The 17,943-nt window shown below is 36.8% G+C and overlaps 1 protein-coding gene across 1 annotated transcript in view; it reads right to left on the bottom strand.

Annotated features, from left to right (window-relative positions):
- The window catches only part of LOC307142597 (uncharacterized protein), a 32,572-nt gene that overhangs the window by 5,871 nt on the left and 8,758 nt on the right, over positions 1–17,943 (bottom strand). The window contains exon 2 of the mRNA XM_079843582.1: positions 11,542–11,787. Coding sequence (XP_079699708.1) covers positions 11,542–11,779 — 238 coding nt within the window. The 5' untranslated portion in view covers positions 11,780–11,787. The remainder of the gene's footprint in view (positions 1–11,541; positions 11,788–17,943) is intronic.

The following is a 17,943-nucleotide window of genomic DNA, read 5'->3' as shown; positions in this document are numbered from 1 at the left end:
AATATCTAATAGATATGCAGATGACAGACAAATACACAAATATAGAATAGGATGTTTCAAATCTTCAAGGCTTTGATGTTTTAAAAGTAGATATACACACAACCAATTGCATGCTAGCAAATAATAGTGACTTCTGTTTCTGACCTTGGGTAGCTCAGTTTCAGAAACAAATAAAGCTAATGCGAAGTCAATGATCTTATTCACTTAACCAGGGTTTAACCTGTGTTCTAGTGCCACATCGTACTGTGACACTTTATCATTATATAGAGACTGACTCTTGTGTAACCTGAGGGGGTTGGGAAGGTTACTTTTCAAATGAATTTCACTACAGAATACAAATTACATGCCTTAAAAAGTAATTTGTAACATATTTTGTTAGATTACGCAAGTTTTGTAACCAAATCTATATACCTTATTAGTATTCCAAAACATTCTAAAGTATGCAACACAAAGGTACCACCAAACATAGGACTTGAATTTCCTCTGCATATTATGAAAAAATATGATCTTTAAACAAAATAAGAAAAATGTACACATCATCCTGTTCAAAACAGGAGTAGTGGCCCAATGGTTAGAGAGTCGGAATTGTAACCTGAAGGTTGTGGGTTCGAGTCTCAGGTCCGGCAGGAATTGTCGGTGGGGGGAGTGAATAACCCGCGCTCTCCTCCACCCTCAATACCACGACTGAGGTGAGACCCTTGAGCAAGGCACCGAACTCCCAACTGCTCCCCGGGCGCCGCAGCAATATGGCTGCCCATTGCTCTGGGTGTGTGTTCACGGTGTGTGTGTGTTCACTACTATGTGTGCACTTGGATGGGTTAAATGCAGTCACGTCACTTCACTTTCAAAAGTTTTCACCCCCAGCTCTTAATGCATTGTGTTTCAGTGAAGCTTTTCCCACCATTAAATATAAAAAAAAAAAAAAATATGAAAAAGGTAATTGTGACTTGTACACGAAAATTACCTGGATGATCTACTAGGCTACTGTTTTCATGTTTCATGTTAAGTAATTTGTTTAGGTAATTGTGACTTCATCTCTCACAAGACTTGTTTTTTCATCGCAATTGCGAGATATCTCACAATTCTGACTTCATTTCTGAGAATTGAGAGATATATACTCGCAATTGCGAGTTATGCGTCAATTTGCATAAAGTCATTTTGTCTTGTGGTGTATATGTAAACATCTATTACGTAAAAATAGCTTATTCAGGACAGTACTAAAAAGCAACATGCCATTTTTATGATCCCAGATCCCTCTTATTTTGTTAAAATTCTGTTTCTTCATTTTATGTAAAAGCTTTTACTTTAACCTAAAACCTGAAGATGAAGCCTGTGAATAAAATCTGACTTCTGACCAATCTTAACTTAAATCAGTGATCCACACCAATACAAATTACCTATGATATTTGGCTTAAGATGTCAGGTTATATATAGCAAAAACAATGATACACTTTGAAGTGGATATGAGTAAGTGTGACAAGCTTGGAATAAAGTGCCTCATTCATATGTACTACATTTATGATGCTTTTATGGTGCTTTTTTGTCCACATTATGTCTACAATTTTCTTTTGCGTTTCATGAATGAAAAAAAATATAAGGGGTGAGTATATGACACGATTTCCATTTCTGGGTGAATGGTTCGTTTACAGGTGTCATGAATCAAATTTTCCTTGAGCTCTTGACATATAAAAGGTCATCATGCTATAAGAATATTCTGTACGTTTCAGAACTGAACTTCCTTGTTAGTCCAAAAACAGCTTATATTGTGTCCAAGCCCAGAGAAAGACTCATTGTGGAATGTGCCTAAGACGAAAAGAAAGACGAAAAAACGAAAAAAAGATGAAAAAACAAACAAACAAACAAACAAACAACGCCTACTTCATCATTGCAACGTTGCCCTCGCCCACTGGCGTGTTAGTGAGATGAGGAGAGAAAAGCAATACAGGACGGGCTACCCATAACATTACCTTCCAGGATCCTAATGCTAGGAATGTGGTTATTTATTCTCAGTTGAGCATTATTTAATTGTATTCGGTACATTTAATTGTGGATTCTTTGGTAAACCAGTGGCAATTTCGGCACAGGCTTTGAAAACAGACTTTTACGGTATGGACTCGACAATAATGCCACAACATGTAAGTAACAGTGTTAATTCTAATGCCTGATTGGTTATCAGTGATTTTTGATATGAAATGATTCATATACAGTCAGATGTACTTTGTCTAGGTGTCAGTAAATCAAGCCAGTGACTAAATGGTCAACTTCACATTGTTTCTCTTAGAAAGATGAAAATAATCTGTTATTTAAGCGGTGATTAAATTATATATAGAAAGAGATCAAAGAACGCTCCCTTTACAATCCCTGGAGCAGTCAATCAAAAAGTGTTTATCAGGACTCTCGCCAAAACTCCTGTTATAATCAATGAATCTCTTTCTTTAATTGCATTTGCAACTGATTTATGCACACTAACGAATGCTTTCATCATAACTAGCAGTGCAAACACAATGATGAGATTTCATGCGCTCAACATGTCTGTGATCTGCTACAATGCTCATCACTGCAACCTTTCATGCCCCAATCGAAATGCTATAAAATCAACCCTTCACGATTTGTTAACCTTGAGAGCTGAAATAGTAAAAACATGCTAAAAGTTGGAGAGTTCCACATGTAATGCTTAGCTATTTCATATATAAAGATGTCAGCCAATCACAGCAGACACGCCCCTTAAAACAGAGTGTTCAAATCAGAGGGATAAAATCAGAGTAGGAAAAATGCCATTTATTTCTAAATAATTACTGTTTTTCATGTAAAAATCATAAGTGCACCCCAGGAACATTATAAAATAATAAAACAAGTTTATGACCAGACTTCCGTTTAACCTGCTCATTTTCTCAACACTAGATGGAGTAGGAGAAGAAAGAAACTGTGAGGTCACAGGTATGCTTAAGGAGAACAAAACCTGTTGCTCAACCTGGAGAACAAAGACAGATTTCCCAACAATTATCAAAATGTCAAAACAACAAATATACATTTTTTTTAAATCCTTGTAGATAGTCAAGTAACAAATCTACATTTGACACATGGCCTGACCCTTCACACGTTACCCTTTAATATTGCACTTGAATTATTGAATGTATTAAACATGATGGTCAGCGAGGACTTCAGTGAGAATACCAAAACCCAACCTCAGTCCATCAAACCAGGTTAGACATGTCCTACAGCCCCGACAGTGTTGCCCACTCTTACATAAAAAAAATTAAGAAGAATGAACAACAAATGTGAAAATGTGATAGAAAGAGGAAAGAAAGTGTAACTTTCTGGTCGTTGATATTTCTGACCATTAGTGGAGTACTTTCTGTATGTCTCACTACTTCTTATTTAGATGCAGACAGCCAAACCACAGATAAAATGTTCCTGCTATGGTTTTGGAACATTTAAAATAGTTGAACAACCACAGAGCTCATCTTTTCAGCCCTGACAAAGATACCAAACTGTATTTAAAGCCAAGAGAGACTGCATTCTTAGCCACGAGGCAAATACCTAAATGTCCTCTATTATGTTACTGCTTTCATAAAATGACCACGGCAATATGATAAAGAAATCAGAGTTCAATTTTAAAGATAGGAATCAGATCATAGGCCCTTCTCCAGTCCCGAAAGACAATTTTAAATCTGAAGCAGTTAAATTGACTAGACAGTAGAAACCAACATGTTACATGACCACCCACATCTGCATGTCAGGTGGGGATTTATCAACATTTTACATCTGTCAACAAGGCTTATCCAATCAGAATTTAAAGTAATTTGTTTTATAAAACTAAATTAGTGAATCCGATATGAAAGCTCTAATCTAATGGTAGTCTTTCTGGGTGTTGTGTGTGTGTGTGTGTGTGTGTGTGTGTGTGTGTGTGTGTGTGTGTGTGTGTGTGTGTGTGTGTCTGTGTGTGCATAGAGTATTGTGTTGATGTCTAAAGGTTATATAATCTATACCATGACCTAAATAGTTGTTGAATGCATTCTCAGAAGTTCAGAGACTTTCTGAAAACTTGATAACCTTCTGAGAAAGCAAAATAAAAGCAGCACAAAATAAGAAAAACTCAACATGCCTGGACCTGTTGAGGGCTGATGTCAGAACAGCTGCAAGGAGTCTTGATTGGGATAAAACTCACAGAGACTCCATGGGAAACTTTACCTTTGGTTTTATTTGAACTAAACCTCATGTTTCATGGTGGTTGTGGCTTTCTATCAAAAGCAAAACCTGCCAATGACTCAAAAACAAAGCAACAGAAAAACATCAGTTTATCTCTGTTCTGTGAATGAAACCTTGAGTAAGTCACTACGAGAGACTTTATTCAGGCGCCTGATCCTGCTGTCCTTCAGAATAGATTTAATAAAGGCTACTAACTGTTTAGTAATCAGTAAAGTCAAGCCAAAGGTGAAAAGACAAGGAAGAAAAGAGGAACACAATGTGCTAGAATGAATGCTAGAGATTAGCAATGCAAACACACAGTTCAGTTCTCATCACTGGCAGCTGGATCCCACAGGCAATGTGTGTGCTGGCAGGAGCTCAGGACTGCCCTGCCCTGACAATGTCTGCTGTGTTTTTGGACAGCAGGGGGCAGCACTTTGGGACTGTTCAAGGGCTGGAAGTGAAAACGCCTTATATTCAGATGTGCATAATTCATAACCAGCACAACTTCCTCTTGTACCACTGTTTGAAGAATTTATCTTCCAGAATCTGGCAGTAAGTTGAGAGAGAGTTCCTTTTAAGTCACTCTCCTACCTTGAAAGGCCTGTCTTGCTCATTGTTAGAAGCAGCTCACGCCATGACTCCCTCGCAACCGCCGCTGTTGTCTGACTTGAACTGGTGCTGCTCTACCTCTAGGGTCACTCTCAACCTATCCGTCCATAAATCTATTATAAAAATAAGTCTTCATGTATTTCACAACACTTCTGCTTGTGATTCTTTTTAAGTTGAGGTCATGTTTCAGGATTCCTTGCCATAGCAAAGTCTCTGTACTTCTGGAGAGGTAGTTTGCAGTACTGGAAAATGGAGGCACTGGATACTAAGAATTAAGGTGAAGAATTAAAACCACCAGAAAATCTTTTGCAGTTAACATGCCTTTTCTTCTTGACCTGTTTTTTGTGACCCTGCTGACCCAATGAGCATTTTACTGTCCAATGGTCACACTTTAATTTTAATCTCTATAACATTGCATCCTTCATATGGGCATTTAATCATTTTTGACTTTTCAGTTTGGAGTTCAATCTCTTTTTTGGCCTATTTAAAAAAAAAAAAAAAAAAAAAAAAACTGCCTAATAATTATGCACATCTGAATAGAAGGCATTTTTTACTTTAAGCCCTCGTTAATTAGATCTTGCCTATTAATGATTATATACACAATCTTAATAGTGGATATGATATTGATATGGTTTTCAATTGGTAAAATGTTCTTCGGAAAAAAAAAAGATCTGAATATCAACTTGCAAAAAAATTATGCATAAATATTCATAAGTGTTTAAATATTGATATGCATCATGACATTTAGCACAAAAAACATTTAAGTTGTAAATGAACATCAGAGTTTTTGTATTATAAACTAAATAATAAAAAAAGTACTTAAATGTAAATTATTATAAGTGTTTTATGAACAGAAATCTTATCTTTAGCAATTTTACCTTAAAAATAATTTAATAGAGCTATCTGCATTGGGCTATTGGCTTTAACAGGATCAAACAAAAAGAGAAAAGAAACAAGAGGTATGGCCCATCACTGTCCTGTCACAATTACAATTTAGTCAAAGTGATTTCTGATTTGCCACAGAGTAATTTATTTGATGATATCTGTCAATTATAAAATGCTTAGCAGAAGTTGGACCTTAAAAAAAAAAAAAAACTTGAATTACATGAAATACATGAAATCTAATTTACAAAAGGAGGGGGCTCACGTATGCTTCCAAATGTTAAATATCTTGCAGAACTCAAACTCGAAAGTGTAGAGTATAAACTGCTTCAATAGTCTGCATTCAGTCAGACTTACTGAACGGAAAGTGTTGTTTGTGTTGTCTCTGACCTGTACTAACTTGCATCAAGCCTGACAGACATCTTTTATCAAACAATGGGTGACTAGTTCACTCCATATTTTGAGTTGCTTCATAAAAGGCTGCAGTACATTGCGAAAGATTGTGTCACTATATATGCTTAGTGCAGTTTCTGCTGCGTTTAGTGTGCAAAGCCCAGCACAAGTAGGCTGAGTGTTGAAACTTTGCATGCAGAGCTGCTTAAACAAGCAGCTTTAATGCTGTAACCTGTTAATACGAGCAATGAGATGAAAACATGCTACTGCAGATGTGAGATGTATAAAACAGGCCTTAAACTTAATCTGCCTTGGAAAACTGTCCATTTGTCCCTGAGGCACTACCCATTCACAATGCAGGTAAAGGTTAACCGAGGCAAACATCCCTCATCTTAAGCCGATACAAAAGTCTTTGAAAAGTAAGTTGACTGATTACAGGTTTATCACATGCACACAATCTTTGTTTCGATTTTGGATGATTTTCAGAAAGAGGTAAGAAAGGCCTCTGCCTGCCACACCTATATCACATAACAGTAACATAATATTTGCCAATTCAGCAGTTAAACCCAGCAGAGGTACACTTGCTGCATAAATCGATCAATAATACAACATTTCCTAAAATCTTACAACTCCTACAGCTGGTATCATGGAAAACACAAAGGAGTCAAGGACCTATTATGCTAAATTCACTTTTACATGGTGTTTGAACATAAAGGTGTTGTGGCAGTGTGTGCGCACAACCACCCTATGATGATTAAAAAAAGAAAACGCTCCCTTTTTTAATTCCCATAAATCATAAGCATTGTCTCAGAAAAAGCATTTTCAGATTCTGGCAGTGTGACATCACATGCTTAGGCCCCGCCCACGAATCTGCCCTATTAGCATAGACCCCGCCCTGAATGAGCTGTACACAGTCCGCCGTGTTTATCTCCCTGCCAGCGCTTTTAAAAGCAGCATTCATGTAAGAAACGTATTCTTATAAGGGGTTTAACGGATCGTAGTTGATCCGTGATCCGTACAGACCAGGCTCCACGGTTCGCACGCATGTGATTAGCGGATTAATTAGTTTAAGTTTAACCATCTTTAAAGCAACATTTATATAGAATGTTTTCACACTGGTTTTGAATGCTTGGTGCAAACTATTCCCAGTGGACATAATGCTTTGGGTCACTTGCCCCATGCAAATTATCATTCTAATTTTGAAATTTCCTCTTCCACTTTTGCCCTAAATCAAGTTCAGATGCTCAGTCCAAATTCCTCTGGGAAGTAGCGTGCTTGAAACCACCCCCCCCGATACAGAAAAATCTTTGCTATAAAACAGGCAAGCTGAAACAGATTTGAAATCAACACTTTACAACCTATGGCTTGAAGGGGCTACACACACATACCAAGCTAAATATGGATGTTGGACATTATCTAGAAAGATTACGGCTTTGGAAAAATGGCTTCTAGCACAGAGCGGAGTTCTGTTCACAGGAACTTCAGAAAGAGCTGAAAACCAGTTTCCCAACTTTACACCTGTTCATTGTGTCAGAATCTCCAGGGCAAAGCTCAGGAAGGCAAGGAATTCTGCACAAACACACCCACGCACAACAATAAACAAACACACATAAACTCAGTCTGTCTTCTTCTCTCAAATGTTCACAGGCATCGTGTTTTAATGGTGTTGAGGAATGACTGGCATTTCTCATGAGGAGTTGAAAAGGAGAGTCAGAGGAAAGGTCAGGATTGTGGGTAACCCCTGGTAAGCATCTAACTTCCATCAGGAGAAGTCAAAAACTTTGGAAAGAGCTGTATGTGAGTGCATGTGTGCGCATGTGTGTGTAGGTGTGTGTAAGCGGAACATTTCATGGGAAACAGGTTTAAAGTAACAGCTCTTTGTTCAGACAGAACCGGCAACATCCCACAGGAAGTTGACGTTACAAGGTCTGGGATACAGGATGCAAAACACAATATTATAAGTGTATTCACAGTAGCTGTGACCCTCTTATTAGCGGTGCTTGCTCAAGTAAGCATTACTTTTACTATTGCTCATACTTGGTGTATGAACAAGCCCCTAGCCCTAAATATTAAATATCGCTATATAACTGTGCTGTTTTTAGGGGCCCTAGGGAAAGTAATGAAAACTCGCCATAAAAAGGTACAACGTTTTCATAGCATAAAAGACCCAAAGAACCACTAAAATATGATGTTTCTTTCTTGAGGCACTAAAATGTCAAAAATTAAAGGGATAGTTCACCCAAAAACGAAAATGTGATGTTTATCTGCTTACCCCCAAGGCATCCAAGATGTAGGTGTCTTTGTTTCTTCAGTAGAACACAAATGAAGATTTTTAACTCCAACCGTTGCCGTCTGTCAGTCGTATAATGCATGTGAATGGGGTCCAATTCTATTAGAGTAAAAAAAACATGCACAGACAACTTCAAATTAAACCCTGCGGCTCGTGACGACACATTGATGTCTTAAGACACGAAACGATCGGTTTCTGCGAGAAACCGAGTGGTATTTATGCTATTATTTCACCTCATATCAGACGAATGTCATCAGCTCTCCAGACCGCCATAACTTCCTGTGAGTAAGGTCAAAATACCTGCGCGGTCATAGAAATATACATAGATGCCTCATTAGTGCCTGCGCTGATCGGTCGAATGAGGAATCTACGTATATATTTCTATGATCGCGATGGTATTTTGACCATACTCACAGGAAGTTATGGCGGTCTGGAGAGCTGATGACATTCGTCTGATATGGAGGTCAAATAATAGCATAAATACAGCTCGGTTTCTCGCAGAGAAATGTCTTAAGACATCAATGTGTCGCCACGAGCCGCAGGGTTTAATTTGAAGTTGTCTCTGCATGTTTTTTTTACTCTAATACAATTAAACCCCATTCACATGCATTATACGACTGACAGACGGCAACGGTTGGAGTTAAAAATCTTCATTTGTGTTCTACTGAAGAAACTAAGACACCTACATCTTGGATGCCCTGGGGGTAAGCAGAAAAACATCACATTTTCGTTTTTGTGTGAACTATCCCTTTAATATATGCAGTTGTTAACTTAAAGGAGTTATAATAAAAATGCCTTCTGCGGGTGTAAGCCAATGGAGTCTGATCTAGTCCAATTTAATATTACAACAGTGACAAAGTGCCACATGCTACCAAGTGTATAAAGAATAGTACAAAACTATATATAAACTATATATAGACAGTGCAGACATTTATATTGTTACAAAATATTTACTTAAAAAAAAAACTGGTTTTCAACATTGATAATAGAAGAAATTATTTTTGAGCACCAAATCAGCATATAACAATGATTTTATAACAATTAACTTTGCCACCACAGGAATAAACTACATTTTAAATATATATTCCAATTTTCCAAATTAAAAGGAGTCATTTAAAGATAATATTTCACAATATTACTGTATTTTAAATCAAATAAATGCAACCTTGGTGAACATAAGACTTCTTTCAAAAACAATTTTCTTTACCATCCCCAAACTTTTGAACCGTAGTGTTTTTTATAAAATCATAAAAATATTTTAATGTATGTTGTACTTGTTGTATTCTAAATGACTATTGTTTATTTTTGCTTTTTGACACAATAACTTAATAAAAGTAGTAAAAATCAACTGGTCACAAGACACCAAATTGAGATCAATTTACCCAGACAAACTAATCTAATCAGTTCACTTACTGAGACTGAATGTCATCACCATTTCGGAAGGGAGCAGCACTAGATAACCTTATCAAGTTACCAAACACACTGTAAGATTTTGTTTTTAAAGTAACAGACTCTTAAAATCAACACAGGGTCATTCACAAGAACCCAGAATGATCACATCTCAGATGATAAAACGCAGCATTTTAAAGCATCAAAGTTGCACTACCAATGCAAAGCAAGTTCCAAAAGGTAGACGTCTTAATTATTCTACCGTCTTTGATCCAAATTCTAAGGAAGCACTGCATGGAGAAGGCAATCCCATAATCCACTGCGACAAGCTCAGTTAAACAGTTCTCAAGATGGTGAAAGCTAAAGAAATGTTGATTATAAATGCATTTAAATCAATACAGAAAAGTATTTATAAAAACCTTTGTGTGATTCGGCTAAAATAATCAGTTTTAGAGTACGGTGCCATTAGATTAGAAAAATGTTACATTAAACCTGTGAGTCACATTCTCCAGTGCGTAATGCTACATGCGTCATGATGGTCTGCATGCTGCATATTTCATTTCAGCCAAATAAAGGTTAGTGTGAAGGGTTTAAATAATCCATCTTGCTGCTTTTTGTACCGTCTTCAGCAGCAGTGACCGCACCCTCAGGAGAATCACATAAAAGCTGTTTATTTTAGGTGGTTATGCACCATATCGATCATTAAGCTGCAGTCTGTTCTGTGTGTTTGAGTGGATTCATGCTTCAGTAAATGGGTGGGGTTGAGGTGTGTTCTCACAAAGGTCTCCCTGCTATTACAGCCCATGTGGAACCTTCGCATTCATCCCCTCCTCATCTCACAAAGCAAAGCACACACACGCACAAAAAAAACATAAACAAGACAATTCACATGCATCCAATTCTTGTTCTGATCCCATGCTAAACCACAAATGTACGGCACACTTTTAAATAAACACTTGAGACTTTTACACACAAAGCAAGCACTTAAAGTGACCTCAAGTAGAGGACAAATTTTATCTTCCTGGCATGTTGAAATTTCTGAAAACTCAAGACTTTGCGATAATCATAAGGCAAACATTTTCCAGACGACTCCCAGCACACATACACACAATAATATATAGGCATTTGAGAGACATATCTCAAGACGGTTTAGGATAATTTGATGTGTCAACTTTCCCTAGTTTAACAAAACAATAAACCACAAAAATGAATCAATAGGAATAAAATTAGCAAAAGAACACAGCTGCAAAAAGAAGATAAATATATTCTTATTTATTATTAATGCTGCTCATTGCGGCATTATAATTTGTCCAGTATTAAAACCCAAACTGCCGGAGAACGCTGAAAACCAGTTACCCAAATTAATGACTTCTTCTAGGTTGTAATGGTATTACTCTACTAATTACACTGTCTGAACAGAAATGACTGAATGTCTGAACACATTACCCACAAATGAAAACAAACACCCTCCATTTACTATACAAGGACAGATAAAGTGTTTAACCCTTAAATGCAATGTTTAGCTAATTATTATTACAAATTCAGGTCTTTAGTGACCCGGAGCTATATCTAACATGGATGAATAAATAAAATGACAATTTTCATTTTTGAGTGAACTATCCCTTTAACCATATGTGAAATAGTTTCACATCAATCATATTACGAACACAAAAAAGTCTTCCAAGCGAGCAGGAGAAAAGAAACAGGCCCAACAGTAAACTAATAACAATGCATAGACACATAAGCAAACACTGTTGTTAGGGGAGTATGTGGTGGTAAAGTGTTACCTGTTTTAAGTGTAGATTGTGGTAGTTCTACAGGTGATCCAGTGGCGAGCAGATCTCCACGTATCTCTGCGCGTCGGCGGGATTTCCTGCGCTGGCTCTTCAACCACTTGAATGCACGGCTGAAGGATCCTATTCGTCTCCTGCCCCGTTTACCTCTGCCGCCCTGCCGCTCCTCAGTGAACACCTGCAGCAAATCTGGAGGAATCAGATCCCCCACAGAGTCACGGCCAGATGACATCGTGCAGCCTGCCACACAAACAGAAAGAATAATTCACATGATTGATTTCACAGTTTTGTAACACTTGTTTTTCTCAGGTTTGAAAAATCACCAGGACACTAGACCAACCCTTAAAATTAAATGCTTACTCATTCATGCTTAACTATAAAGTGAATTTCACATAGAGCACTACATAGAGAAGGAGGGAATGAAACATTATTTCACATATACAAGTATAGTGAGCAAAAGCTAAAGAGAATCAAAAGACTAGCATTCATGTCCTCCAAAACACATCTGCACATGTCTTTCCACACATTTTTATAGATGCCATATAGAAGATAAATAAGTATTTCTTCGCTCAAGAGCTGCATCTCTATGGGAAAAGCAGAAGATACAGAAAGGAAAGAGGAATCTACTTGTAAACAAATCAACCATTCCCCCAGTCTGGCATTGCTGGAAATTCAACCTTAGACCTAGATGTAGATGTAGAATGCAGTTCTGAGGAATCACATTATCACAGAGTTTCGGTTGTCACATATATTACAGAAGTAATATTTCATTTATGTGATGCAGTTACAGTGTTAATTTTGACAGCATATTTTGATTTAGTTTTAGTCCTATTTTAGTCACCTGAATTGTTTTTAGTTTTAGTCTAGTTTTAGTCGACTAAATCTACAGTAGATTTAGTCTCCTAAAATCTAATGAGTTTAGTTCAATTGTAATACATTAAACATTACATAACCGACTGTCACTTGAACTGACATTTTGACATCATTTTGTTTTTGACATTAAAAATACATGAAAGAGAGCTCAAATCACTTTTTGTTTGTAAAAACATCTATATAGTTTTTTAACTTTGTATTTCTGTTTTAGTTAGTAGGCCATATCAGGTTAAGCTAAAGCTTCAAATAAGTTTGTTTTATATATATATATATATATATATATATTTTTTTTTTTTTTTTTTTTTTTCAGTTAACATTTATTTAATTTCAAGTAATGAAGATTTTTTTAATGGTTTTAGTGAACTATTATAACCCTGATACTTTATTGAATGTGTGTCAAATACTGGTCTTTCCTCCTGACTATGAATTAAATTAAATAGAGTTTGAGTAACCAAAAACGAATATATAATGCGTGACTTTTAATTATAAACAAGCTCGAAACACACATTGACTCTTATTTTGAAATGTCTGCGCCTTACCATTGCAGTTGCAGGAGCTCATTCAAGTTCAGTTCAGGAGATAGAATATACATTGTTACAACCGTCTAAAACTTATAAACATATACACGTAAAGTAAACATTGTCATTATTCATCAGCATTAGTTCATAAACAATTACCTGGCATAAATGTGCGCTATTCATTGATTGTGAACCGCTCTGGAGCGCTGGATTGGGGATGCGTGCGCCTGTAGAAGCGCAGCAGCGCCGTGTTTTCCAGTGGTTAGATCAGCACGTTCAGATCAAATGTGCGCATCTGTTACACAGGATATCAGTTCTGACTGGATCTCTTCCCTAATCGTCCCTCCCTAACATTTTCGTCTCGTTTTTATTTGTTGACGAAAATGACAGTTGATTTTCGTCATAGTTTTTGTCATCCAACACTAGTTTTTATTTAGTTATCGTCTCGTTCTCGTCAGTGTTTGGTCATTGACGAAAATTATTCATCAACAAAATGAACACTGTGCAGTTACATGCCCTCTCAGATTTTTGAGACAAATTTTAAAAGTCTATGAAACTAAGTTGCGGTGAAACGGACGTAGCGACAAAATCTTCCATACTGCACTGTTTGAGTTGGACAAATTAATTAAACATATTAGTTCAGTCAAATTAATTTTATGAGTATTTAGCACTTTTTTCTTTCAAGTTCACAGAACCGATATATTTTAAGTAAACTGAACTGTTTCATTGTTTGAGTTATGAAATTATTTTTTACCCTCAAGTCATCCTAGGTGTAGATGATATTCTTCTTTCAGACGAATAAAATCGGAGTTATATTAAAAAAGTCCTGGCTAATCCAAGCATTATAATGGCAGTGAATTGCTGTCTTATTTATGAAGTCCATAAAAATGCATCTACCCATCAACTGCAAGCTGCTCCACACGGCTCCAGGGGGTTAATAAAGGCCTTCTGAAGCAAAGTGGCTTGTTTGTGTAAGAAAAATCGACGTTCACTGAAAGATGCCTTATTAATTTCAATACATTTAAAGTATGCCCCCTTGGTATGGATAGAAAATTGTTATATTAGGGCCAGGACAGGATATGTCCTGGGAAAATTGGACGTTTTTCCCCCCTTAATGTATAGAAGTATCGCAAGCTTTGACGCCTCTCACGGATAGGGCTGGGCAACAAACTCAAGCCCCTGTCATCTAATATCGAAATCCTCCGCCATTTTTCTTTAAGAATTCTCGTTTTAGACACCAATTCATGACCGGTGTTTTGTTTTGCTCTATCCTCTGCACTTCTGCATTCGTCAATACGCATACATTAAGGGTTCAAGGGTCATGGGTTACTCTTTCGTTGTAAATCGATGCGTACGGCAATCCAGTTTGACGATTAACAATGATAATATTCCTGACGGTTAATATTTCCGTTTCATTTTTTAAATATCATTAAACCAGTATTTGATTATCGCGATTTGAAAAGCTTGTGGTAAATACTGATCAGCATTAAACAGTTTGCAAGTCTCGTGCAAACACAACACAGTGTAGGTTTCGGTTGTGTGAAAACATGATGGAAGACAGAGTGCTGGGAGAAATGATATGAAATAATCTATGAATGAATTATATGAACGTATTACAAAGGGGGAACTGATGGTCTTCAGAAACGTTTCGATGTCCTCTCTCATCTTCCCTCCATGTAATGCCCAATTAAGTAGTGTTTATAAGCACAGCTGCTTTGTTTATAGAGGTTACAGTGGAAAGTTAACTTCTGCTGTTCTATTTCTGCTGTTTCATAAGCACTACCAACTGTCAGCGAGAGTATTTACATTTTCATTCAGCCCGTCTGCCATTTTTGTTCAGTAAAATGCGAAAATTGGACCAAATTTTAACCGGTAGATGGAAAATAAACTAATTTCCATTCTAAAAATCTCCACACTTAAGATAATACGGTAACATATGCAGATTTGTTCACGAAATAGATAAAATATCTATAATTTTAAATTATTTATATGATTTACCATTTTATAAACCTTTTTTTGTCAAAACTATATGCAGATTTGTTCACGAAACAGATAAAATATCTATAATTTTAAATTATTTATATGATTTATCATTTTATAAACCTTTTTTTGTCAAAACTTTATTTGAACATGTAGATGTTCAAGTCACCCAACCGATATTTTGTTTGTTTAAAATCCAGCCATCATTTGTAAATGTTATCATTTTAATATGTTTATGTTAACAAAAAGTGTATAGTGCTGCTAATAATTTTATTCATTTGTTGGTTTTCGACATAAAACTTGTGAATGATTTCAGTTTGTGTATATGAGTACTTCTTGAAGCACATTCCACAATACTTTGATGATACTAATAACCATGATCATTTGGTCACTATCACCAAGATATTACATTTTCATACCATCTTTAACAACGTCCCAGAGGAATGATATCACTTAGATATAGCCTATGATTTTATCAATTAGAATGATAAAAACGTTAATATCAAATCAGAATCCACTCGTCTTCAAAGAGTGCGAGCAACTCCTTCTGAACAGATCTTGCTTAGGGAACCAATTGAACCTCAGAAAAAAAATTATTGTACCCTGCTCTAAAGGGAAAACAATTCTTCTTCTAAAAAAAGAAGAATGTGCACTTTGGGGCCCAAGCAAGGGGGGGGGGGGGGGGGGGGGGGGGGGGTTTGGGAGACATTTTTGTTTTACTACATTTCCAATAACGGAGTGTCAGCAAGAAGATGCGTGCCCCTTAACGTCTGCAGTGGCTGTAGGGAGTGTGGTGCCTGTAAGTAGCTTTTGGCGCGTTTGACCAGAGTTTGAATCCACCTTTTACCGAACTCTTCTCCCTTTTTCAATCACAAATCAAATAGGCCTTTTTTTCAATAAAAATTAAACAAATATTTGAAAAGTGGAAAAAAAAGTGTTTTTTTTTTATCTGTGTTTATCGGTTTGGGTTAGGTGTAGGGAGGGCTTTATTGTCCCAATAAGGCGGCACCCATTTAATCATTTTAATAAATATAGCTATTTACTAGACTGGATAAACCCAGCCCGATCTGCCGGCGATTTGATTTTGCCCTGCAACTCCGTCTGGAAACCTCCTGTACATTCATTTCTACTGCTTCTGTTACACTTTTGCGGGAACCAATCACAGACTGGCTTATCCACCTGGTGCGCTATTGGCGGGTTTATGACGGATAGAGAAGCGATGGGTCGTTGCTCATTGATCACACCTCTTGTGGTCTGATTGGTTGAAGGACTATCCAATGGCATACAGAGTCATTTGAATTATGCTCGTTTATCACGCCTCTTGTGGTCTGATTGGTTGAAGGACTATCCAATTGCATACAGAGTCATTTAATTTTGTGCAGTAGAAAATACATAGCAGACTCCCCAGACCAATGTTCAATCTTAAATTGAGCTTGGTCTGGTGATAGCCAGACATGTCATTACTGCATCATGTTTAATGTACAACAATACTGAGGTGCAAATAGTATCTGCCACTATTTATAAGTAAATAGCATCAAACAACTATTTGCACTTATTGCAAAGAACTGCTACTTTTATATAGTGTAAAGGTTATATAATATAGATCACTAATGGTACTCAGGCTGCCTCTAGTGGTACGCAGAGGAATCACTAAAAGTAATGTTTAAACCTACAGTCTTAAAACGCAATAAAAATGTTTTACATTTAAGTACAGTACAGTTTTAATTTAATAATTATTTTATTATTTTATTTACCTGTATGTAAGCACAGTGCAGTGTTAATATACAAACTGTGTATTTACAAATGTTAAAGTGGTTGACAACAATAAATATTCTTATTAGGAATAAACTGCCTCCTTTTTTAACTGTGCAGAGATGTAGCTGAATAGTTAGGCCTACCACGCTAATGTATTTTAATGTTGGTCATTATGGTGCTATTTGGAGAGCAAAATATTTTCTGAAGTGGTACTTGGTATAAAAAGTTTGAGAACCACTGATATAGAAAATGCTTCTATTGTCGCTTTGTATTTTCTTAGCAATATATGCTATTTACACAATTTTCACTTAGTGCAAATAGCCGCTGCCTTCAGATAATGACGGAGATGAGAATGGTATGTATGGACTTATCTAACTCTGGGGGATACAGTGAATAAGCTAAAGTCCACTACAACCACTTCTCTCAATTATACTACCAATTATATAATTCTGTTTAGATTAAAACAAATATCAGCATGCTTTTTTTTTTTGGTTATACACCACATATAACAAAAAAAAGCATGCTGATATTTTTTTCAAGTGACAAAATGTTACATGTTGTAATGTGTATAGTTACATTGTGTACTAAGACTGACAGAAAATTTAAAGTTGCGATTTTCTAGACCGATATGTCTAGGGACTATTCTCTCATTCCTGCGTAATAACCAACGAACTGGGCACCATGGGTGCAGCAGGTCCAATGATATACAACACAGCGCCTGAAAATAGGCTGCCTTCCATCAACATAACCTGCTTGCACAGAGAGCGTGTTAGCCATATCGGTCTAGAAAATCTAGAAAGTCTTAACTATACACATCACAACATGTAAATAGGAAAATGTTGGCATTATTTTGTCACTTATTGAGCAGTCGGCTAGCTGGAGCCGTTTACCTCCAGTCTTTGTGCTAAGCTAGGCTAGCGGTGGGTGCGTCAGAGAGTTTTGGCACTAACGGAGACGAGAATGGTATGTATGGATTTCTCTAGCTCTGGGGGATACGGTGAATAAGCTAAAGTCCCAAAAAGTCGGCGTGCTCCTTTAATCCAGGCCTGCTCCTCAGTTTGGAATGAAACTGTTGTGGAGTTTGGTGGTCTGTGTATATCAGGCCCTGGACCCAATGATGTGAATCGTACACCAAAATTGAGATGGAGTCTCATTCCTGAACACCTAGTCATCAGCTCCACCCTTACACACACAGATACTGATACACACCCTTACACAGCACACACATTCATGATGTGTAAAACTTTTAAACAAGGCATTATATCTTGAA

Source organism: Gobio gobio (assembly GCF_949357685.1).
Source record: "Gobio gobio genome assembly, chromosome: 18".
Lineage (NCBI taxonomy): Eukaryota > Metazoa > Chordata > Actinopteri > Cypriniformes > Gobionidae > Gobio > Gobio gobio.
The sequence above is the reverse complement of the archived record's forward strand: the minus strand, read 5'-3'. Positions and strand labels throughout refer to the sequence as shown.